The sequence below is a fragment of the Setaria viridis genome, chromosome 6, assembly GCF_005286985.2.
Source record: "Setaria viridis chromosome 6, Setaria_viridis_v4.0, whole genome shotgun sequence".
Taxonomy (NCBI): Eukaryota; Viridiplantae; Streptophyta; class Magnoliopsida; order Poales; family Poaceae; genus Setaria; species Setaria viridis.
In genome coordinates, this window is record NC_048268.2 from 30,736,567 (window position 1) to 30,755,095 (window position 18,529).

General features: G+C 46.4%; 1 protein-coding gene and 2 pseudogenes across 1 annotated transcript; 2 read left to right on the forward strand and 1 right to left on the reverse strand.

Annotated features, from left to right (window-relative positions):
• Positions 1–202: 202 nt before the first annotated feature.
• Positions 203–2,489, reverse strand: LOC117859591 (structural maintenance of chromosomes protein 1-like; annotated as a pseudogene).
• A 4,728-nt stretch (positions 2,490–7,217) lies between these two features.
• Positions 7,218–8,528, forward strand: LOC117861901 (aspartic proteinase nepenthesin-2). Its single transcript, XM_034745421.1, has one exon. The coding sequence runs from the start codon at positions 7,218–7,220 to the stop codon at positions 8,526–8,528; it is 1,311 nt and encodes a 436-aa protein (XP_034601312.1).
• A 3,030-nt stretch (positions 8,529–11,558) lies between these two features.
• LOC140223248 (uncharacterized) lies at positions 11,559–17,287 on the forward strand (annotated as a pseudogene).
• The last annotated feature ends 1,242 nt before the right edge of the window (positions 17,288–18,529 follow it).

Below are 18,529 nucleotides of genomic sequence, written 5' to 3' on the forward strand. Positions count from 1 at the left end.
TTGATTACAATTGATGATGTGGCTAGGTATTTATAGCCGCCAAGCCTAAACACATAATCCTAACAAACTAACAACTTGATCATTGAAAAGCCTAACATGCCAATTATCTAATCCGTGGTATTGTTCACATCCTACATTACGCCATACCCTTTTGCACAGTTGCACCTCTGGTGGGCCCACAACCGGCCCCACTACCATATCGGCCTCCGGTAAGCAGCAGAGATGAAGCGGTATGGGGGCAATTCAACTCCTTGGTGCACATGTTCCTCCCCGAATAATATACAAATGTTATGATGCCTAGATGAGACTAGATATTGAATCGCAATTGCTATAAGGTGTCTAGTGGCACTCACAGTCTCTGATACTCCTGAAGCTGGTCATCAGAAATTTGCAGTTTCCCACTTTTATCTCGGCCTTTCTCATTTAATTCCTCAACAGCTCTTGTGACATCAACCAGATCACTTTGCAGCTTTTGTATCTTTTCCACATGCGTTTTGTTATCATCCTTTTTCTCATCAATATGTTTGTAGCAGATTTCAATTTTTGATTTGAGCCAAGATATGTTCTCTTTCAATTGAAGAAGTTCAGGTTCCTGAAGAAAAGAGATACAACTACAATTCATATTCATCATAATGTTACCTGGCATGAAGTTAAAAGTCATTAGTACAATACAATATAAATTCAAGAGGACAAACCATGTTTCAGCTATTCATTCCTGGTACAGATTCTAAACTGCAAGAAACCAGCATCACTTAAAAACACAAAGCAAGAATAATACACTAGAAGTATACCAAATTCACCAATGTCATAATGAATGTGATTTTATAAGAGCACCAATTCATTGATAAAAATGGCAGAAATAGACACATGGAAAGAGCAAAGTTTTTAATCACTAAAACATGTAAGACAAATAAAAGTTATCCATATATTACTTAAGTTTTAAAAATCATATGAACATGTAGACTGTAGAGCACTGGAGGGAGATATGATGTTCTAATAACAATACGAAGGGAGAAAGGTGTGTATGTTGTGCATGCATGAAGTTTGAGCAGAAGACGTAACTGATATGCATGTGTGGTTTGGAGACCTAAAAGACCCCTGATGCAGCATGGAAAATATTACTATAAGTTATATTCGAGCAATAATCAGTTGTGTTGAAAACTTAATAGGCCATTCCAGTGAATTAAAAAATTGGAGTGCTTTGTTGGTGAGCTACAGATAACACATAAGGAATTTTCTGATAGAAAAAAGGTGAAATGGAAATTGCTTATTACTTCTCATCAAGTTGATGCTTTTTATTGGCAATACTCCTCTCGCATAAGCTCACTTCCTTGAGAAATGAACTTTGCTCTTTCTTTTTTGCAGTTAGTTCATGTTCCAAGGATTGATTCTCTTCTTGCACTTGCTGAAGGGACTGCCTGTTCTCCACAAGTTCAGCTTCCAATTACTCTATGTCCATTTCAATGGTGTAAAGTTGCCACAGGTAATGCTGGGTCTTCAACAATTTCTGGGGAAAAGGCCAAGGAGTACAGAGCATTAATTTTAATGTGTTAATTATGAAATGCAGGCAACGGAAGATTTGTGAGAACAATGATGTACCAGGTCCTGCTAGAGGCGTATGTAATTCTCTACCTCAACTTTTTGTCCCTTCTTCTGCTTCCTGTCCATGACAATGGTCCTCTTTTCGTGATAGATGAGTGCCGACTTCTCCTCGGCCCTGGCTTTCTGCTCCTCGAGCTCATCATATTCCCTCTTGAGTTCATCGGAGCCAGAGATCTGCTCCAGGAGGGCCGTGAGCTCCTTTAAGGTTCTTGGAGGCAATGGACTCAACATCACCCTGCGGTGCAAATCATCATCAGACCCTATCATCAGTTAATTATTGAACACTACGAACAGTATGAAGAGGATAACTAAATTATCAGGAAAACATAGACTTGGCTGACGAGGAAAATGATACGAGACCTGGAAGACGAGGAAGTTGCGGGCCTTGACGATAATGCCTAGGGATCTCAGCTTGGCATTGTAGTCTTCCCAGGTAACGAGGCGGCCGTCAATGCGATACTCACTGCCACCGGCGCCGGTGATGGTGCGGGTGAAGTGGAGCTCCTCCTGGTCGGGTTGTCTGTAGACGAGGCGGACGGAAGCCCTGCGGCGTTCGGCAGCCTCCTTGTCGCCGTCGTCGAGGGCGTAGATGAGGTCCTTGAGCCGCGCGCCGCGGAGGTGGGCGGACCGCACGCCCAACACGAAGCTGATGGCGTCGAGCAGGTTCGACTTGGCGGCGCCTTTGGGCCCGATGATGGCCGTGAACTCGGAGAAGGGCCCGTCTGTGTCCCCTTGTAGGACTTGAAGTTCTCCACCTCCAGCCGATGGATTCGGCCGACGCTGCCGCCGCCCCGGCCCCGGTTGCGGTTGGCGCTGATGTGCCCATCCGCCGCCGCCATCTACTCCCCTCCACCTTCAAGACGAGGCTAGGGTTTTGGTTCCTATACCGCCATATCTGGGGCGGGATTGTCAAAAGCATAAGTGAATCCTTATCCTACCAAATACGATGAAGTTCCTAAATACGATGAAGTTCCCAAATAGTAAGATTTTTCTAACGTGTTCAGTATAAGATTTTTCTAACGCACATGTGCTAAGATTCAAGTAAGTTGAATCAACCCTTATTGGTAGTCCTTGAAACTTAGTTTTTATTTACTCTAAGCTCCCAAGATCTTTACAAGCTCATATCTTTTATGTTTTAACTTGTTTTTTAGTGATTTTTGCGTTCATGAGATCGTATTATCAATACTAAAGTTATTACTCTTTTAGTTATCTCAAAAATTGCATTAAAGGGTATATATAATGTGTAACATATCGCGCTTTTATTATAAAACCATATTTATCATTATAGGATATAGTGGATAGTATATACATATGGCCTTGGCCCATAAGTAAAGCATAGGCATACTTGCTAGTATATTACTATCGTAGGTTAGTTTACTATTCTAGCAAATTTTGTCAAAATTATAGAAGTTTGATTCAAAATAAAAAATTAAAGCCATCAACATTTTGAAATGGGTGGAAATAAATTCTACAAAGGTCAAAGTTAAAGTTTAATAGTTCAATTGTCACTAATAAACTTGGTTTTCATGGCATGCTTAAACCTAGCTTTTTGGTACTCTTGTCTCATAAAGTCATATCCATAATAACAACATCAAATCCATTTTGCCAAAAAAAATTATGGCTTCGTAAATCAATGTAAATGTAAAACATACTCCCTCTGGTCATAAAAAAATATCAACAATTAAGACTTTGATTACAAATTATTTTTATGAGATTGTATTGGATAATTAAAATACTAGTACGAGTAGATTCCTTTCAAACATATAGTTTCAAAAAAGGTGTTTGGTATGCTCGATAAATACGTTTTGTCCTAGAATTCTAACAAAAGTGTGGCGTGGCTTTCAGATGTGCAGAACCACCGTACCATATGCTCCCCACGGGCCATGGTATCGACGAAGACAGCGAATGGATCCTGGCACGGCAAAGCATAGGGTTGGGGTCCGGGTCTCCACTCTCCATGCATTGACCGATGGAGGTTGATCTCAACTAAGGGTCCGTTGGGATCCCTCGCCTCGCCTCGCCTCGCCTCGCTGGGAAGAGCAAGGCAAGCTTCCAGGGACGTTTGCTTCCCTTGCTACTGCTAGCGTTTGCTTTGCAGCGCGGCTCGATGCGGCGGCCAGCAGAGCTCGATGGGGCCACGGTGAAGCTCTATAAGGCGGCCAGCAGGGCATGATTCGGCGGCCAGCAGGGCATGATTCGGCGGCCAGCGGGCTTGACGCGGCAGCGGGGAACTCGATTCGGCCGCGACAGAGCTTGATGCGCGGGCTCGATGCAGCAGCGATTCGGCCACGGCGGAGTCCGATGCGGCAGCCGGCGCGCTCGACACGACAGCGGGGACCTCGATTCGGCGGCCGGTGGGGCTCGACGAGGCAGCAGGGAGCTCAATTCGGACATAGCGGAGCTCGATTCGGCGGCAACGAGGTTCAATTTGTCCACTGCAAAGCTCGATTCGTGACGTTGTAGCTCGATTCAGCTGTGATGTACGTTGATTTGCCGACAACAAAGCTCAAATTGACGTGGCTCGGCGACTCACCCGAGCACACAACTGAGCAAGCGAAACTTGCCTGTGAAGGAGAGCCAGGGCACGTTTGGTTCTCTCGCTGGTTACTGTGTGGTCTTGCCTAGCAAGGTAGCACAGTTCTTATTGGTGTCTGGTTCCCTCGCCTAGCTGCCTCGGTGCCCATGCTGACAAGATTTGGCTTGCTGCCGTGGGAGAGCCAGATCGGCTTGCCCGGACAGTCAAGCTTCTTGTTGCCGCGCCGGTAAGGCAAGGCGAGAGGACAAGAGAACCAAATGTGCCCCCAATTGCCTGCATGGGCAAGGAAATCCTTGCCTAGCCAGGCAAGCTTGCCGAGCAAAGCGAGCTTTTCACTCGCTACCAAACGCTTGGCCTTGCTCGGCAAGGCAAGACAAGCAGTCGGCAAGAATACCAAACGCGCCCTAAGATATTTCCATACCCTACTGGTGGGAAGCACAACGGCTGGGGGGGACATGGCTGCTAGCGGCGAGGCATTATGGAGGACATTCAATTTCTTATTTCCTTTTCTGTTTTTCTCTCTTTTTAGAAAATTTTTCTATTAGATAATGTTTTGAAAAAAGTTTGTAGTCCTAGATGTCTTATAAAAAATTATGGAAAACAGAAATGGTCTTCTATGGACATCACTTCTGCCAAATGAAACCAGCTACACGTGGACGAACTTGGTTTTTCTCACAAGTCACAAGTGAGATAATTGGTCTTGATTGTGTCGTTATGCAAGTAGTCTTTTATCACCCCATATTGAGTGTGTCATCGAATGAAATTCCATCTACTATGCCGTAAGCCATGGTGAATTGGGGATCGTGATCCATGTGAGCTTGATATATATGTGCATATATAGTTTTAGGAGCTTGCAGATTTCTTCAACCATGATTTTGTTGTGGTTTATGAGCTATTGGGATTTTCCATGGTAATAACATATACAAAGACTACTGGGGAACTCTTAAAAAAATCATTATAAGAGAAATTTTAGAGTGGTAGAAAAAAATGAGAGCTGTCCATCCGGCAAAATCGAACGGTGGAAACAAAGGAAGTACCATGAAGTACCAAAAGAGAAGTACCAGTTTGTGGGACAAGTACAAAATAGTGAGAAATTACTATGATGCCCTTTTATTTATATGTAAATCTATTTAATTCTTTTTTGGTAAGAAGGATAAGAAAGGAAAGTACCACTGGTACTTTAAAGCAAAGCTCTGTTAATTAATTAATTTGTGATGTGAGTAATAGAGATCGATGTCGCCATTTGTGTTGTGCGGTGCCCCCACAGCATCGATGATGACCTTAGAATCCTATGTGGTGTAGTTTTACCTTCTTGCCCTTACCACCGACCTTAACATGTTGACTTCTAGAACTATTAGGTCAAGCATCGTGCTCTTCTTGGTAAACAGGCAACCAAAGAGGCCAAGCACAGTGCTCTTATATTTTACACATAATTTGTTCAATCTTTGCATAGGCTCCAATGTTTTTGCTTTTTGTATGGTGGACTGTGAATAAAATGGAAACTTTTAACTTTTTAGCCTACATTGTACAACATATAAAGTTGCCTAGTTTGATGTGTTGTACGAGAAAAACTTGCCTAGTTATAATTAAGCTCCTTTCAAGGGCCATTGGAATTTGCACGTTGAACATCCCCAATTAGATTATAGATAGTACCAAATGGTCCCCAAAACGGCACTCAGGCACATAATCTTGGACAGCATGATACACACACCGACAGTCGAATCCTGGTTTGTCTTATACCCCTGCACAATGCATGTTTGAAAGAATATGGAGGAGAAGCATCAAACCACTAATTCGCATAACATCATACCCACTGTGATGGCGGAGCTGAAAGAGATCAAGAATAAAGCGGTGTCCACTGGCCAAAGGTACATGTCAACCTTTAAGGATTCCTTTTAGGCCCCGTTTGGGTCCAAGGAATTGGAATCTATTTAATGGAGTAGGCTAATTTATGTTGGAATGTGGCATTCCACAACTTTCCAAAGTTTAGATATAAGCCTATCTTAAATTCATGGGGTGGGAGATGGAAATTGATTCTATAGATTATGGTTATTAGATGGAATTCAATTCTTATAGCACGCTCTTAGACTCGCTTCTCTATAGTAGAAGTGCAGCATACAAGTATCTCTCCCATATCACCAACTATAATATACAACTATATTCCACATACAATTATATTAGCTTAATTAATTTGTGTCTAAATTATGATTATTAGGATGGAATTCAATTCCAATGAACCAAACGGGCCCTTAGTGTTGCCTCCCCACCACCTTAGCACAAGACTGTTTGCCGTTTCTCACTATCGGTCCCATTTAGATTTTTCTCAGTCCTATGTTCTTTCTCAAATGAGTGTTACTTCTGAGCCCATGATTTATTATGTACCATGAAATTGTAGTCATCTGTTTACCAAATGCCTCAGCAGCTAGCTGCGATCCCTTTGCTGTTTGCACTACACTGTGACTCGCGACCCGGTTCATTTCAGGTTCGTTTCAGCTGCGTATGGTGGTATGGTGTAGGCTGTCACCCTGTAGTGTGGAGTGACTTCCCTTCTTGTTCTAGTAAAGTAGGTACTTCTTCAGGTCAGTGCTCCACTACCAACATGCATGATGCATCGTCAATTGGGCACCACACGAATTCTACGAGAAATTTAGCCACCACAAACCATATAATGGAGTAGGGTTGATGGACTATGTTGTTGGAGTTGGAGACCTATGAACTAGGACAAAGGGAACAAACGAATCTTATAGAGGTTATAAAGCTAAGCAACAATAATGTGGAGCATCTGGTCTGATAGAACACTCTCAGCATCTAGACTCTTCACTATTGTACGACGGTTTCGCAATACAAGTATACAACCATACCAGCGGCTTGCCGGCTTTCCCACAACCAGAGACGCCTATAAAAGGCCATGCACTCCACCGCTTCAAGCACCACTCAACACACAAAAAGAAAAAAAAATCACGCATAAGCATGGAAGCACAAGAATAATCGCCACACGTGTGAGCACAGGTTTAAAAAAAAAACATCGCGCGTGCAAATCCCCTACTAGCAGTAGCAGCAGTAGCAATCCCATCCAGGCATGGCACCCTCCGGTTTCATCTTGCTCCTTGTGGCCATCCTTGCCTCCTCGGGCACTACAGGGAATGCTTCGTTTGACCTCCGCGCCGTGCTCAACCACCCCTACGCCGGCCGGCCGGTTTCCAAGTACGAGATGATCCGCGAGGCCGTGAGCGCGAGCAAGGCCCGGCGTGCCTGGAACGCCGCTAGGGTGGCCAAGGCGTGCGGGCGCGGCGGCGGGGGCGGTGGCGGCACCATCTCCTCGCCGGACATGCCGGTCAGGCCTCTCGGCAAGTCAATCTACACCCTGACCGCCAGCGTCGGCACCCCGCCGCAGCGGCACACGCTCGTCATCGACACCGGAAGCGACCTCGTCTGGGTCCAGTGCAAGCTGTTCGGTGGCGGCGCGACGCCGACCGACCCTCTCTACGACCCCGACAGGTCTTCCTCCTTCGCCGCCGTCCCTTGTGACGGCAAGCTGTGCCGGGAGGGCGAGTTCGAGTCCAAGAACTGCTCCAGGAACAGGTGCCTCTACACCTACGGGTACGGCAGCGGCAGGGCCGTCGGCGAGCTCGCCTCCGAGACCTTCACGTTCGGCGTGCGTCGCAAGGTCCCCGTCACCCTCGACTTCGGGTGCGGAACGTTCCTGGAGGGTGACATCTTCAACGCCTCCGGCTTCCTAGGGCTCAGCCCGGACAAGTTGTCCTTCGTGTCGCAGCTAAAGATACCAAGGTTCTCCTACTGCCTCACTCCTTACACGGACCGTAAGAGTGGCCACATGTTCTTCGGGGCAATGGCCGACCTGTCCAAGTACAGGACCACGGCCCCAATCCAAACCATTTCCTTTCTGAACAACCGGATCGGCAGCAACGTGTATTACTTTTTGCCCTTGATCGGGGTCTCGGTTGGGACCAAGAAGCTCAACGTCCCGGCGTCGAGCTTCGACAGAACGTTCATCGACTCGGGCTACACGACAGGCGCCCTCACGGCTGCAGCACGAGATGCCCTCAAGGGGGCTCTCGTGGATGCCCTGAAGCTGCCGCGGAGGAACTCCTCTGATCCGGACTTCGACTTCTGCTTCCAGCTGCCACACGGCGTGCCCATGGAGGCGGTGCAGACGCCGCCATTGCTGTACCACTTCGAGGGCGGCGCCACCATGGTGCTGCATCGAGAAAGCTACCTCGCCGAGCCGAGCCCCGGGGAGATGTGCCTTGTGATCGGCGTGGATACGCAACCGGTCCTCGGCAACCTCCAGCAGCAGAACATGCACGTGCTCTTCGACGTGCAGAACCAGAAGTTCTCCTTCGCGCCCACGCAGTGCGACCAGATCTGAGTTGTGGCATGATCCTCTACTGCTCTACATTGGAAATGGAATGGAGTAGTAAGTTACAGTCAGGAAATAAATAATCCGACAGGTCGGGTCGGGTAGGGTAGGGCCATGCCCTCACTGTAATGTGCACAGTGCTACTTGTTCGCACTATGAACGACATAGGGCGGAGATCAAATCAAATATCAAATGACTCTTCTCTATACGTCAAATGCATCAAATGCTTAATGGAACCATCACTACCGGAAATCGAACTAATGCCGAGTGTTTTTCCATTTGCCGAGTGCAAACTGTCGTGCACTCGGCAAAATGCATATTTGCTGAGTGTATCAAAATAAACACTCGGCATTAAAAAAACACTCAGCAACATACACGTTTGCTGAGTGCCAAAAAAAACACTCGGCAAAACGCGACTATTACACTCGGCAAAACGCCACACTCGGCAAAGCTATATCACGTGACAAGCACGCACGGCCGCCGTTACGCTGCGGGGCCGCCGTTTGCACTTTGCCGAGTGCCCGTTAGCGGCACACGGCGAACCGTTGCTTTGCCGAGTGTCGGTCCCAGCGGCACTCGGCGAACAGTTTCTTTGCCGAGTGTCGGCCCGTCGGCACTCGGCGAACCGTAGCTTTGCCGAGTGTTTTTCGTAGACACTCGGCGAAATAGTAATTTTTTATCCTCCCCTACCCTCCAAACTTTTTCCACTCTCCACACACAACATGTGATACTACATGTTCAAATTTCATATATTTTTGGATCAGTTTGCTATATTTAATAAATTTATAGCACATATAGGATTTTTTCTGTTACGGGCAAATTTGAACTGCAAGTGTTTTAAATAATGGAATAAGTTCAGTGGAAAAATCCGATTCATGTTAGTGAGTCCACTCTGGGGCCTTAGCCAGAAAATGAAAAGGAATTTCGAACATCTTGGTCACAAAATACGACCACAAACGTGTGGTCCAATGATTTATAAATTCTAGAAAAAACAAATGAACTCTGAAAATCACGAGATTTCTCAAGATCTCATGATGTCATCCATGGAGACTTTGGAAAAAAATTGAGAAGGTTTCGCACCTTCTGTCACGTACGACGCTAACAAATCGGAGCATCTCGAGAGAATAGTCTAGAAGTTCATAATGAACTGTTAAGATTTGGAGTCAAAGTGACGATCGAATTAGAGTTGGACTTCAAAACTTTTTGTATAGGCAATGGACAATATAGATTGGTTCCTTTCAAATTTTGAGAATTTTTCGTATCCGTTTGATAATTTTAATGTATTAACTCCAATTATAGATTTTAAATTGAGATAAATTAAATTTGAGCTATAACTGCCTAAAATAATGGAAGAATATTGATAGAAAAATCAAATATGTATAGTTAAGTGAATTTGACCATGTTTTTTGAAGTACATCGAACAAATTTAGTAAAGCACGTTAGATGTGGTATCTATACATGAAATATAAAAGGACTTTGCCGAGTGTATCAATGTTTGCCGAGTGTTTCCCAAAATACACTCGGCAAACACGGAGTACGGGCCCACCAACAGCGCATATACGGTTCCCCAGGTGTGTAAAAAAATAAATAAAAAGTTTGCCGAGTGCTCTGGATCTCGGCACTCGGCAAAACCAAGTTTGCCGAGTGTTCTGGATCTGGGCACTTGGCAAACTCAGTGAGGCGCGGACTGTATAGCACCGGCGGCACAGTACGCGCAAACCATTTTCCAAAACTCGACGCCGCCACCTGCCCCGTACGCGCCGCCGCCGCACCCGCCGCCGCCGCCCTTCCGCCCCGGCCGGCCCCTCCCCTGCCCGCGGCCCTCCCGCTCCAGACCCCGGCGCCCCTCCGCCCCGGCCGGCCCCTCCGCCCCGGCAGACCTCGGTCGCCCCTCCGCCCCGGCCAACCCCGGCGGCTCTCCACCGGCCGCCCCTACCCCGGCCGGCGGCCCTCCCCCGGCCGGCCTGCTCTCCCCCGGTGGCCCTCCACCCCGGCCGGCCAGCTCTCCTCCGGCCGGCTCTCCCGGTAATTCATTATTTTGAAATTAGAAATTATTAGAAATTAAGAATTAGGAATTAGGAATTAGAAATTCTATTTTGAAATTAGGAATTAGGAATTAGGTATTAGAAATTAGAAAATGACTTTACTTTTAGAGATGAATTAGAAAATGACTTTCTTTTAGAAAAGATAGAGAGGTGGTATTGTAAGGACTTTGCTTTTAGAGATAAATTAGAAAATGACTTTCTTTTAGAGAAGATAGAGAGGTGGTATTGTAAGGAGTTTAATTTTAGAGATGAATTAGAAAATGATTTTCTTTTAGAGATGAATTAGAAAAGGACTTTGTAAGTTAAAATCCATGTCGATATAATGCTATTGTACCAACCACTTGCAATAAATGTGGTTGTCAGCCATCGTGCCGTCACTTTGGTGAGAATGTGGTTGTCGGCCATCGTGCCATTTTTTTTGTTGCAGGTTTTGGTAAAACCTCCCCGTGCAGGGGAGGTGCTGCCGAAATTTCGACTTAACAGTACAATGTTCTTTTCTTGCAGGAGAGGCTCACAAGGACCGTCCTCGACTCGTCACTTTGCAGGATAGCAAGGTGAGGCATCTTACACTTCTCTTTCCGTTTGATGTTCGTATATCACGTAACCTAGTTAGGCGTCTCCCGTTCGAAAGAGATATGGTTGCAAATATGCAAATATTTGCATATCTATAACCGTATCTGTTTCGAATTGTCCATGTTTTTTGGACAGCTTGAGGATGTGTCGGTGCGGTTAGTTTCCAGCTCTACTTCGATCCGTGATAGAGTTTTGGCAGCACCTTCCTGTTGTTCTCCGGATACACAATCTTCGATCCTGGACGTGTATTTGGAGAATAGCGGGGAGGTGCTGCCGAAATTCTATCACAGATCGGAGTAGGGCATGGAAACTAACTGCACCGACACATCCTCGGGTGGGATTAGGACCTATCTTCACCTATTAGACAGTGTAGGAACACGTAGGACCTATCTTCACCTATTACTCACTGTTATGTTAGAGGATGGATGACCGTGAGTGGATGTACACGGGCCGCTCTAGTTAGGATTCATTGACCAATGAATGGATTGAAAAGACCGATGCATTCTTGGATCGGGCGTTTGCCAAGGTCAAAGGGGCTAGTGTCATTTGGTGTCCGTGCAGTAGATGTGCAAACATGCGTCGAAGAACCAAGCTAGAAATGGGCAAACATCTTGTGAAGAATGGATTTACGCCAGACTACACCAGGTGGATCTACCATGGTGAAGCCGATCGTGGGAGAGATGAAGTGTTGAGACAACGCATCGAGGATTATGATGATGATGCCGGGGTGGGAGACATGTTAAATGACTATCATGAAGCACAGTTCGATGAGGCACGTAGGGAGGAGGAGCCAGAGACTACTGCGAAGGCGTATTACAACATGTTGTCTGCGGCACAGCAACCCCTGCATCGTCATACCAAGGTTTCTCAACTTGATGCCATTGCACGCCTAATGGTCGTGAAGTCCCAGTTTAGCTTGAGTCGAGACGCCTTCGACGTTATGCTGACTGTTTTTGGCAGCCTACTCCCGGATGATCACATCTTGCCAAAGAGCATGTATGAGGCACAAAAACTCCTTCGTGCTCTTAAAATGCCATACGAGCAGATACATGCTTGTCCGAAGAGATGCATCTTATTTCGGAAAGAGTATGCGGAGGCTAAGTACTGTGTGAAGTGCGAGTCTTCTAGGTTTCTGGAGGTAGACTCTGGTGATGGTAAGAAGAGCCAGCTCGCAATCCCTGTGAAGATCCTACGGTACCTTTCTTTCATACCGAGGATCCAACGGCTTTACATGACAGAGGAATCCGCGAAATAGATGACATGGCACAAAAACGGACGTCGATACAATCCTGAGAGGCTGGTACACCCATCCGATGGTGAAGCCTGGACAACATTTGATGTCATTTATCGTGAGAAATCTCTAGATGCTCGTAATGTACGTGTTGCGCTGGCAACAGATGGGTTCAATCCATATGGAATGGCGGCTGCCCCATATACCTGTTCGCCCATATTCGTTATCCCCCTGAATCTCCCCCCTGGCGTCCTTTTTCAACGACAGAATATATTTTTATCGTTGATAATTCCAGAGCACCCGGGGAATAATATGAGTGTGTACATGGAGCCTCTGATTGATGATTTGGTCCGTGCTTGGGAGGAAGGGTATGGACTTACGACCGAGCTACAAAGACGAACTTTAAGATGCATGTTTGGTACCATTACTCGCTGCATGACTTGCCGGCATATGGGATTTTTTTGCGGATGGTATGTTCACGGGAGGTTCCTATGCCCAGTTTGCAAGGCTTCTCTAAAGTTCATTTGGTTGACGAAGGGTGGCAAATATTCTTCATTCGACAAACATCGACAATTCCTCCCTCCTGACCATCCTTTCAGACAAGACATTAAAAACTTTACGAGAGGTGTCGTAGTTGAAGACCTTGCACCGGAGATGATGACAGGAGCTGCGATTCGTGCGCAGTTAGATGCTCTCGAGCTTAATAACAATGAAGGTGGTTTTGTGGGATATGGCGAGCATCATGCTTGGACTCAAAAGTCATGCTTGTGGAATCTCCCCTATTTTCATGACCTTCTTCTTCCGCATAACATAGATGTAATGCACACTGAAAAGAATATCGCCGAGGCAATTTTTGGGACAATTATGGACATTCCTGACAAGACAAAGGATAATGTTAAGGCTAGAGTAGATCAAGCGAGGATATGCAACAGACCAAAGTTAGACATGGCGCCTCCCAGATCCGTTAAGTCGTGGAGGAAGCCTAAGGCTGATTTTGTCCTGACGAGAGCCCAGAGGAGGGAGGTACTAGAATGGTTCCAAACGTTAATGTTCCCTGATGGGTATACAGCGAATTTGAAGAGGGGAGTGAACTTAACTACTATGCGAATCAACGGCCTAAAGAGTCATGATTACCACATATGGCTTGAGCGCCTACTTCCAGTGATGGTCCGAGGATATGTACCTGAGCATGTCTGGCAGGTACTAGCGGAGTTGAGCAATTTCTTCCGCCAGCTTTGTGCCAAAGAGTTATCTCGTACCATGATTGCAGAAATGGAAAGAATGGCGCCTGTGTTGCTCTGTAAGTTGGAGAAAGTCTTTCCACCCGGATTTTTCAATCCGATGCAGCATATGATTCTTCACCTCCCATATGAAGCTAGAATGAGAGGGCCTGTGCAGGGCCGTTGGTGTTATTCAATTGAGAGATGTCAAAAGGTTCTGCGAACTAAATGTAAAAATAAATGCAAAATTGAAGCATCCATTGCAGAGGCATATATTTTGGAGGAGGTCTCAAACTTCACAACAAAATATTATGCTAACAACCTTCCTAGCATGCACAATCCACCCGAGCGTTACAATGCTGGCGAAAATGAATCGAGCCTTAGCATTTTCCGAGGGCAACTCGGAAGTGCAAGTGGTGCGACCCCGAAGACCTTGAAACATGAAGAGTGGCGCATTATCATGTTGTACGTGTTGAGCAATCTATCAGAAGTGGAGCTGTATATGCTGTAAGTTCTCAACAAGATTATTCTCAAGTACTCACTACTCTGGGTGCAACTGTTCATGATTGTCTCGATGGTTTAGGGAATTTCATCATCAATTTTGGCGTAAATCAAGGCAACCTACCCCGCAAGAAACTGATACCCTTCTCAAGGAGGGTGCAGGAAATGGAAGACCCGATTTTATTTCGTGGTTCAAACAGAAGGTACAATCCATTTTAGCTCGTACTTAGTATGATATTACAATTTTCTCGTACACACGAATAATATAACGAATGACCCTACTTGAACTTGCAGGGCCAAACTGATGCGTCTATGAGTGTCGAGTTGAGACAGGTTGCTGATGGTTGTGACTATAGGGTCAGGTCATTTACCGGTTATGACGTGAATGGATATCGCTTTCACACAATAAGACACGAGCAGAGTCGGCCCAATTGGAGAACCACAAATACTGGAGTTTTCACGCCGGGCTTGGATGGTGTTAAGTACTACGGAGTAATTGAAGAAATATACGAACTCAAGTTTCATGGTTGCAAACCTCTTAAGCCAGTCATATTCAAATGTCATTGGTTCGATCCATCGGTTGTGAGACAGACCCCTAATCTTGGGCTTGTCGAAATCCGACAATCATCCGTCTTACCAGGAGACGATGTGTATATTGTGGCTCAACAGGCCACGCAAGTTTATTACCTGTCATACCCGTGTCAAACTGATAACCGTCTAAAGGGTTGGGATGTTGTGTACAAGGTATCGCCACATGGTAAATTACCTGTACCAAATAATGAAGATTAAAACATAGACCTCAACACGTATGATGGAGAGTTCTTCCAAGAAGACGGCCTCGAAGGGAGTTTTGTGATAGAGTTAACCGAAGGGATTGGAATGGAAGTAGACAATGAAAGGGGCCCTGATGAGGATGTTGGAGACGAGGTGTCGAATGCAAAGGACTTAGATTTGCTTCAGCGATTACAGTTAGGCTATGATAGTGATGACGACTCTCAAACTTCGGAGCACGAGCAGGATTACATCGAAACACGTGATAGTGATGATGAGATTTATGATCCAGTTAATCCTGATCATGATGATTACTTCTAATACATGTACGATTTTTTATTTGTCATACCATGTTATTATTTCAAGAATGTTTAGTTTATTTTGCATATGTTTTTAAATATGTTTTGTTTATATTATACTAATTGATTTACTCCTTTTAATTGCAGGTGATTGAGCAATGGTGGGCAGTATGAGGATGGTCGCAGCTTTGTATCAAAAAGTTGCAGGTAAAGCTTCAGGGTCCTCTTCAGGGTTTTCTTCAGGTAGAGGTCGAGGGAAGGGTGGACGTAGGGGTCGAGGCAGGGGTGGGGATGGGGTCGAGGAAGAGGTCCAGACTCGAGGCAGGGGTCGAGGAAAGGGTAAAGGGCCAAGGCACCCATCGCCTGAAATAGAGTCAGCGTCTGAGGAGGAGATACCTTCTGCGCATGGCTCTGGTGACGAGGAGGAGGCGGAGCAGGAGCAGGAGCAGGAGGAGGAGTAGGACCAGGATGAGCAGGAGCAGGAGGGGGAGGAGGAGGAGCAGGAGGGGGAGGAGGAGGAGGCAGGGGGTTCGCAGACCCAGATCTGGTTGCGAGGTCCGTCGTCCCTCCCGGCTCGACCGATACCTTTCCACAGACGCCCGCTGATTCAACCCAGTGGGAAGCGGTATGTGACTTTATATTTTCTCAATAATTTTTCATTTTATGTGTTGAAAATTACAATGGAAACTAATAATTCATCACTTGTGCAGGAGTTGGATTAAGCTTAGTGGGGGTGATCACAACCGCAAGGTCAACGGCATCCTTGGCCTGTTGTGCAGGATACACTTCCCTGGCTTGGTCGAGCGCGGTGGACGGGTGGAGCCGACCTACACTTGGGACCACTACGTCGCTGCCGATGACTTTGCTGACCGTGAAGGACGGTCATTCCCAAACAAGGCGTCGCGAGTGAAGGGCGAGCTGTGGGTAAGTATTGCTCAATACATCACCTGTACTGTACAATCTTGAAATAACAACTATATATACCTCTATATATATGCAGGACTTCTGCAAATGCCAGGAGGGTTTCGAGGCCCGGGCGAACGCTGTCTGTGATGAGGTTGCCAAGAAGCTGGTGAAGGATATGCACTACAAGTCGCGCATCCAGGCCATCATCGAATTCTACGCTCAACATAGAAATATGAAGGTCAAAAAAGATGAGGCTAGGACAATGAACCTCACGAAGGACCAATTCATGGCAGTAAATAAAGAACACTAATACTTACTTTATCTGATAATAATCACACTTAATTTTCTTTTTTCACATGTCACACTTGATGATGTAGGTGCCTACGTGGTGGTGCCGGGCGCACATGCAGTGCTGGGAAAGGATAGTCGACGTGTGGGTCGAGCCCGGGTGGTTGGAGAACCACCTTGGTTGCCGTCAGCGGTGTTTGATGATGTGAGGTGCATCACACCATCAGGGCAGCTTGAGCCTTAATGAGTATAGGGAAAAATGGGTACGTGAATTTATTTTTTTTTGTCTAAAGCTCAATTCAGCTAAATTTGTAATAATTTTGTATTTTTGCTGCAGTCGTCCTCACATGATGGCCAACCTTGCTCCCAGTTCAAGGGATGGATTCTATCCAAAAAGGGTAAGGCAACGGCCAACATCGACGTGAACCTGGATGACCCGCCCGAGGCGTACTCCAATCCTAGCATCCACAACCGCATCACCTCCTACATGGCGATGGCAAGGGAGATTCACGGGCCAGATTACGATCCGAGCACCCAGGATCTAGATGGAGAAGTGGTGATGAGAGTGGGAGGAGGGAAGAAGCATGGTCGCTATTGGATTGGCGATAGCGTAATCGACACGACCTCTACTCCCACTCTCTCCCAGATCCGAGCAAGGAGCACGGATTCGAGTCCAGCGATACGCCCACGGCCGACCACTACACAGTTTCAGATGGAGGCTCTTCAGGTTTTTTCTATTTCATTCATCGTTCGTTGGTTGTTACGTACTTTACCTTTGCATTGTAATATTGCGATGAAAAATTGTAGGCCCAAGTGGAGAGGCAACAACAGGATATGGAGGCGAGGGTTGAGCGGATGGTTCGGTAGAGGATGGAGGTCGAGCGGCAGAGGATGGAGGCGGAGCGGCAGAGGATGGATGAAGAACATCGGTTGAGGATGGAACAAATGCTTCAATACATGCAAAATTTTGCTACTGCTACGAGTATGGGTACACCACTACCACCGCCACCGGTGATATTCCCTCCACCTCAGCCACCCGCACATACTCCTGTGAGTCACTTGAACTTTAGTTTCAATACTTGACTTAGTTAGCTTAAACTTGACTTAGTTACCTCACAGATGACTTATTTAGCTCAAATGCTATCAATCTTGTTGTCACACGTCTTCTTTTATGTGCAAAATCAATCGGTGGCTTCGAATTCCCAAGCTCAAGACCCAGATTTGATGCGGCCGTTTGCAGGGACGCCACCTCACTGACTTATGCATTGTTTGTGAACTTCTCGTTTAATCTCGAACATATACTTGTGGAATTGTGGTTTGTTTAAACTAGAACATGTACTCGGTGATTTGTGTGCATGTGACCTAAAATATATGCCTGTGATGCTTATTATATGCCTGTGATGTAATATACATGCCTGTGATTTTTGTTTGAGAGGGGTCATTTATACGTAAGAAATAAATAAAACAGGGTAGGTTTTTCCACTTTGCCGAGTGTTGCACTCGGCAAAGGCCCGCTTTGCCGAGTGTTGCACTCGGCAAAGGCCCGCTTTGCCGAGTGTTTTGGCTTTAACACTCGGCAAAATGGCAACAAAATCTGGCCTGGACGCGCCAGTTTGCCGAGTGCTAGCCCCTGGCACTCGGGAAACACGTGTACTTTGCCGAGTGCCTCTCCCCTGGCACTCGGCAAAGCGGCCTTTCTACCTGACCTGGACGCGCCGGTTTGCCGAGTGCTTCTTCCCTGGCACTCGACAAACACCTGGACTTTGCCGAGTGCCTCTCGCCTGTCACTCGGCAAACATCTAATCTTTGCCGAGTGTCTCGCCACCGGCACTCGGCAAACATCTAATCTTTGCCGAGTGCCTTTCTGTGAAGCACTCGGCAAACCTCCCGTTCCCGTGCCGCGCCGTTCCTCCGTCTTCGCCAAAGGTGTTTTTTTGCCGAGTGTTTTCAAACGCTCGGCAAATATCTTTGCTGAGTGCCCAACATTTGGCACTCGGCAAAGTTCTGTTCGCCGTCAAAATTTTTGCCGAGTGCATGATGCCGAGTGTTTTTAGGCCTTCGCCCCTGGCACTCGGCATCTCCCGTGTTTCCCGTAGTGCATCTTAGACTTGTATGTGAATGTGTCCCCTGGCTGACATAGTTACGCGCATTATCATAAACCGATTGCCAAGAAAAT

Coding starts and splice junctions, on each gene's coding strand:
- LOC117861901 (XM_034745421.1), top strand. CDS start 7,218: ATGGCACCCTCCGGTTTCATCTTGCTCCTTGTGGCCATCCTTGCCTCC.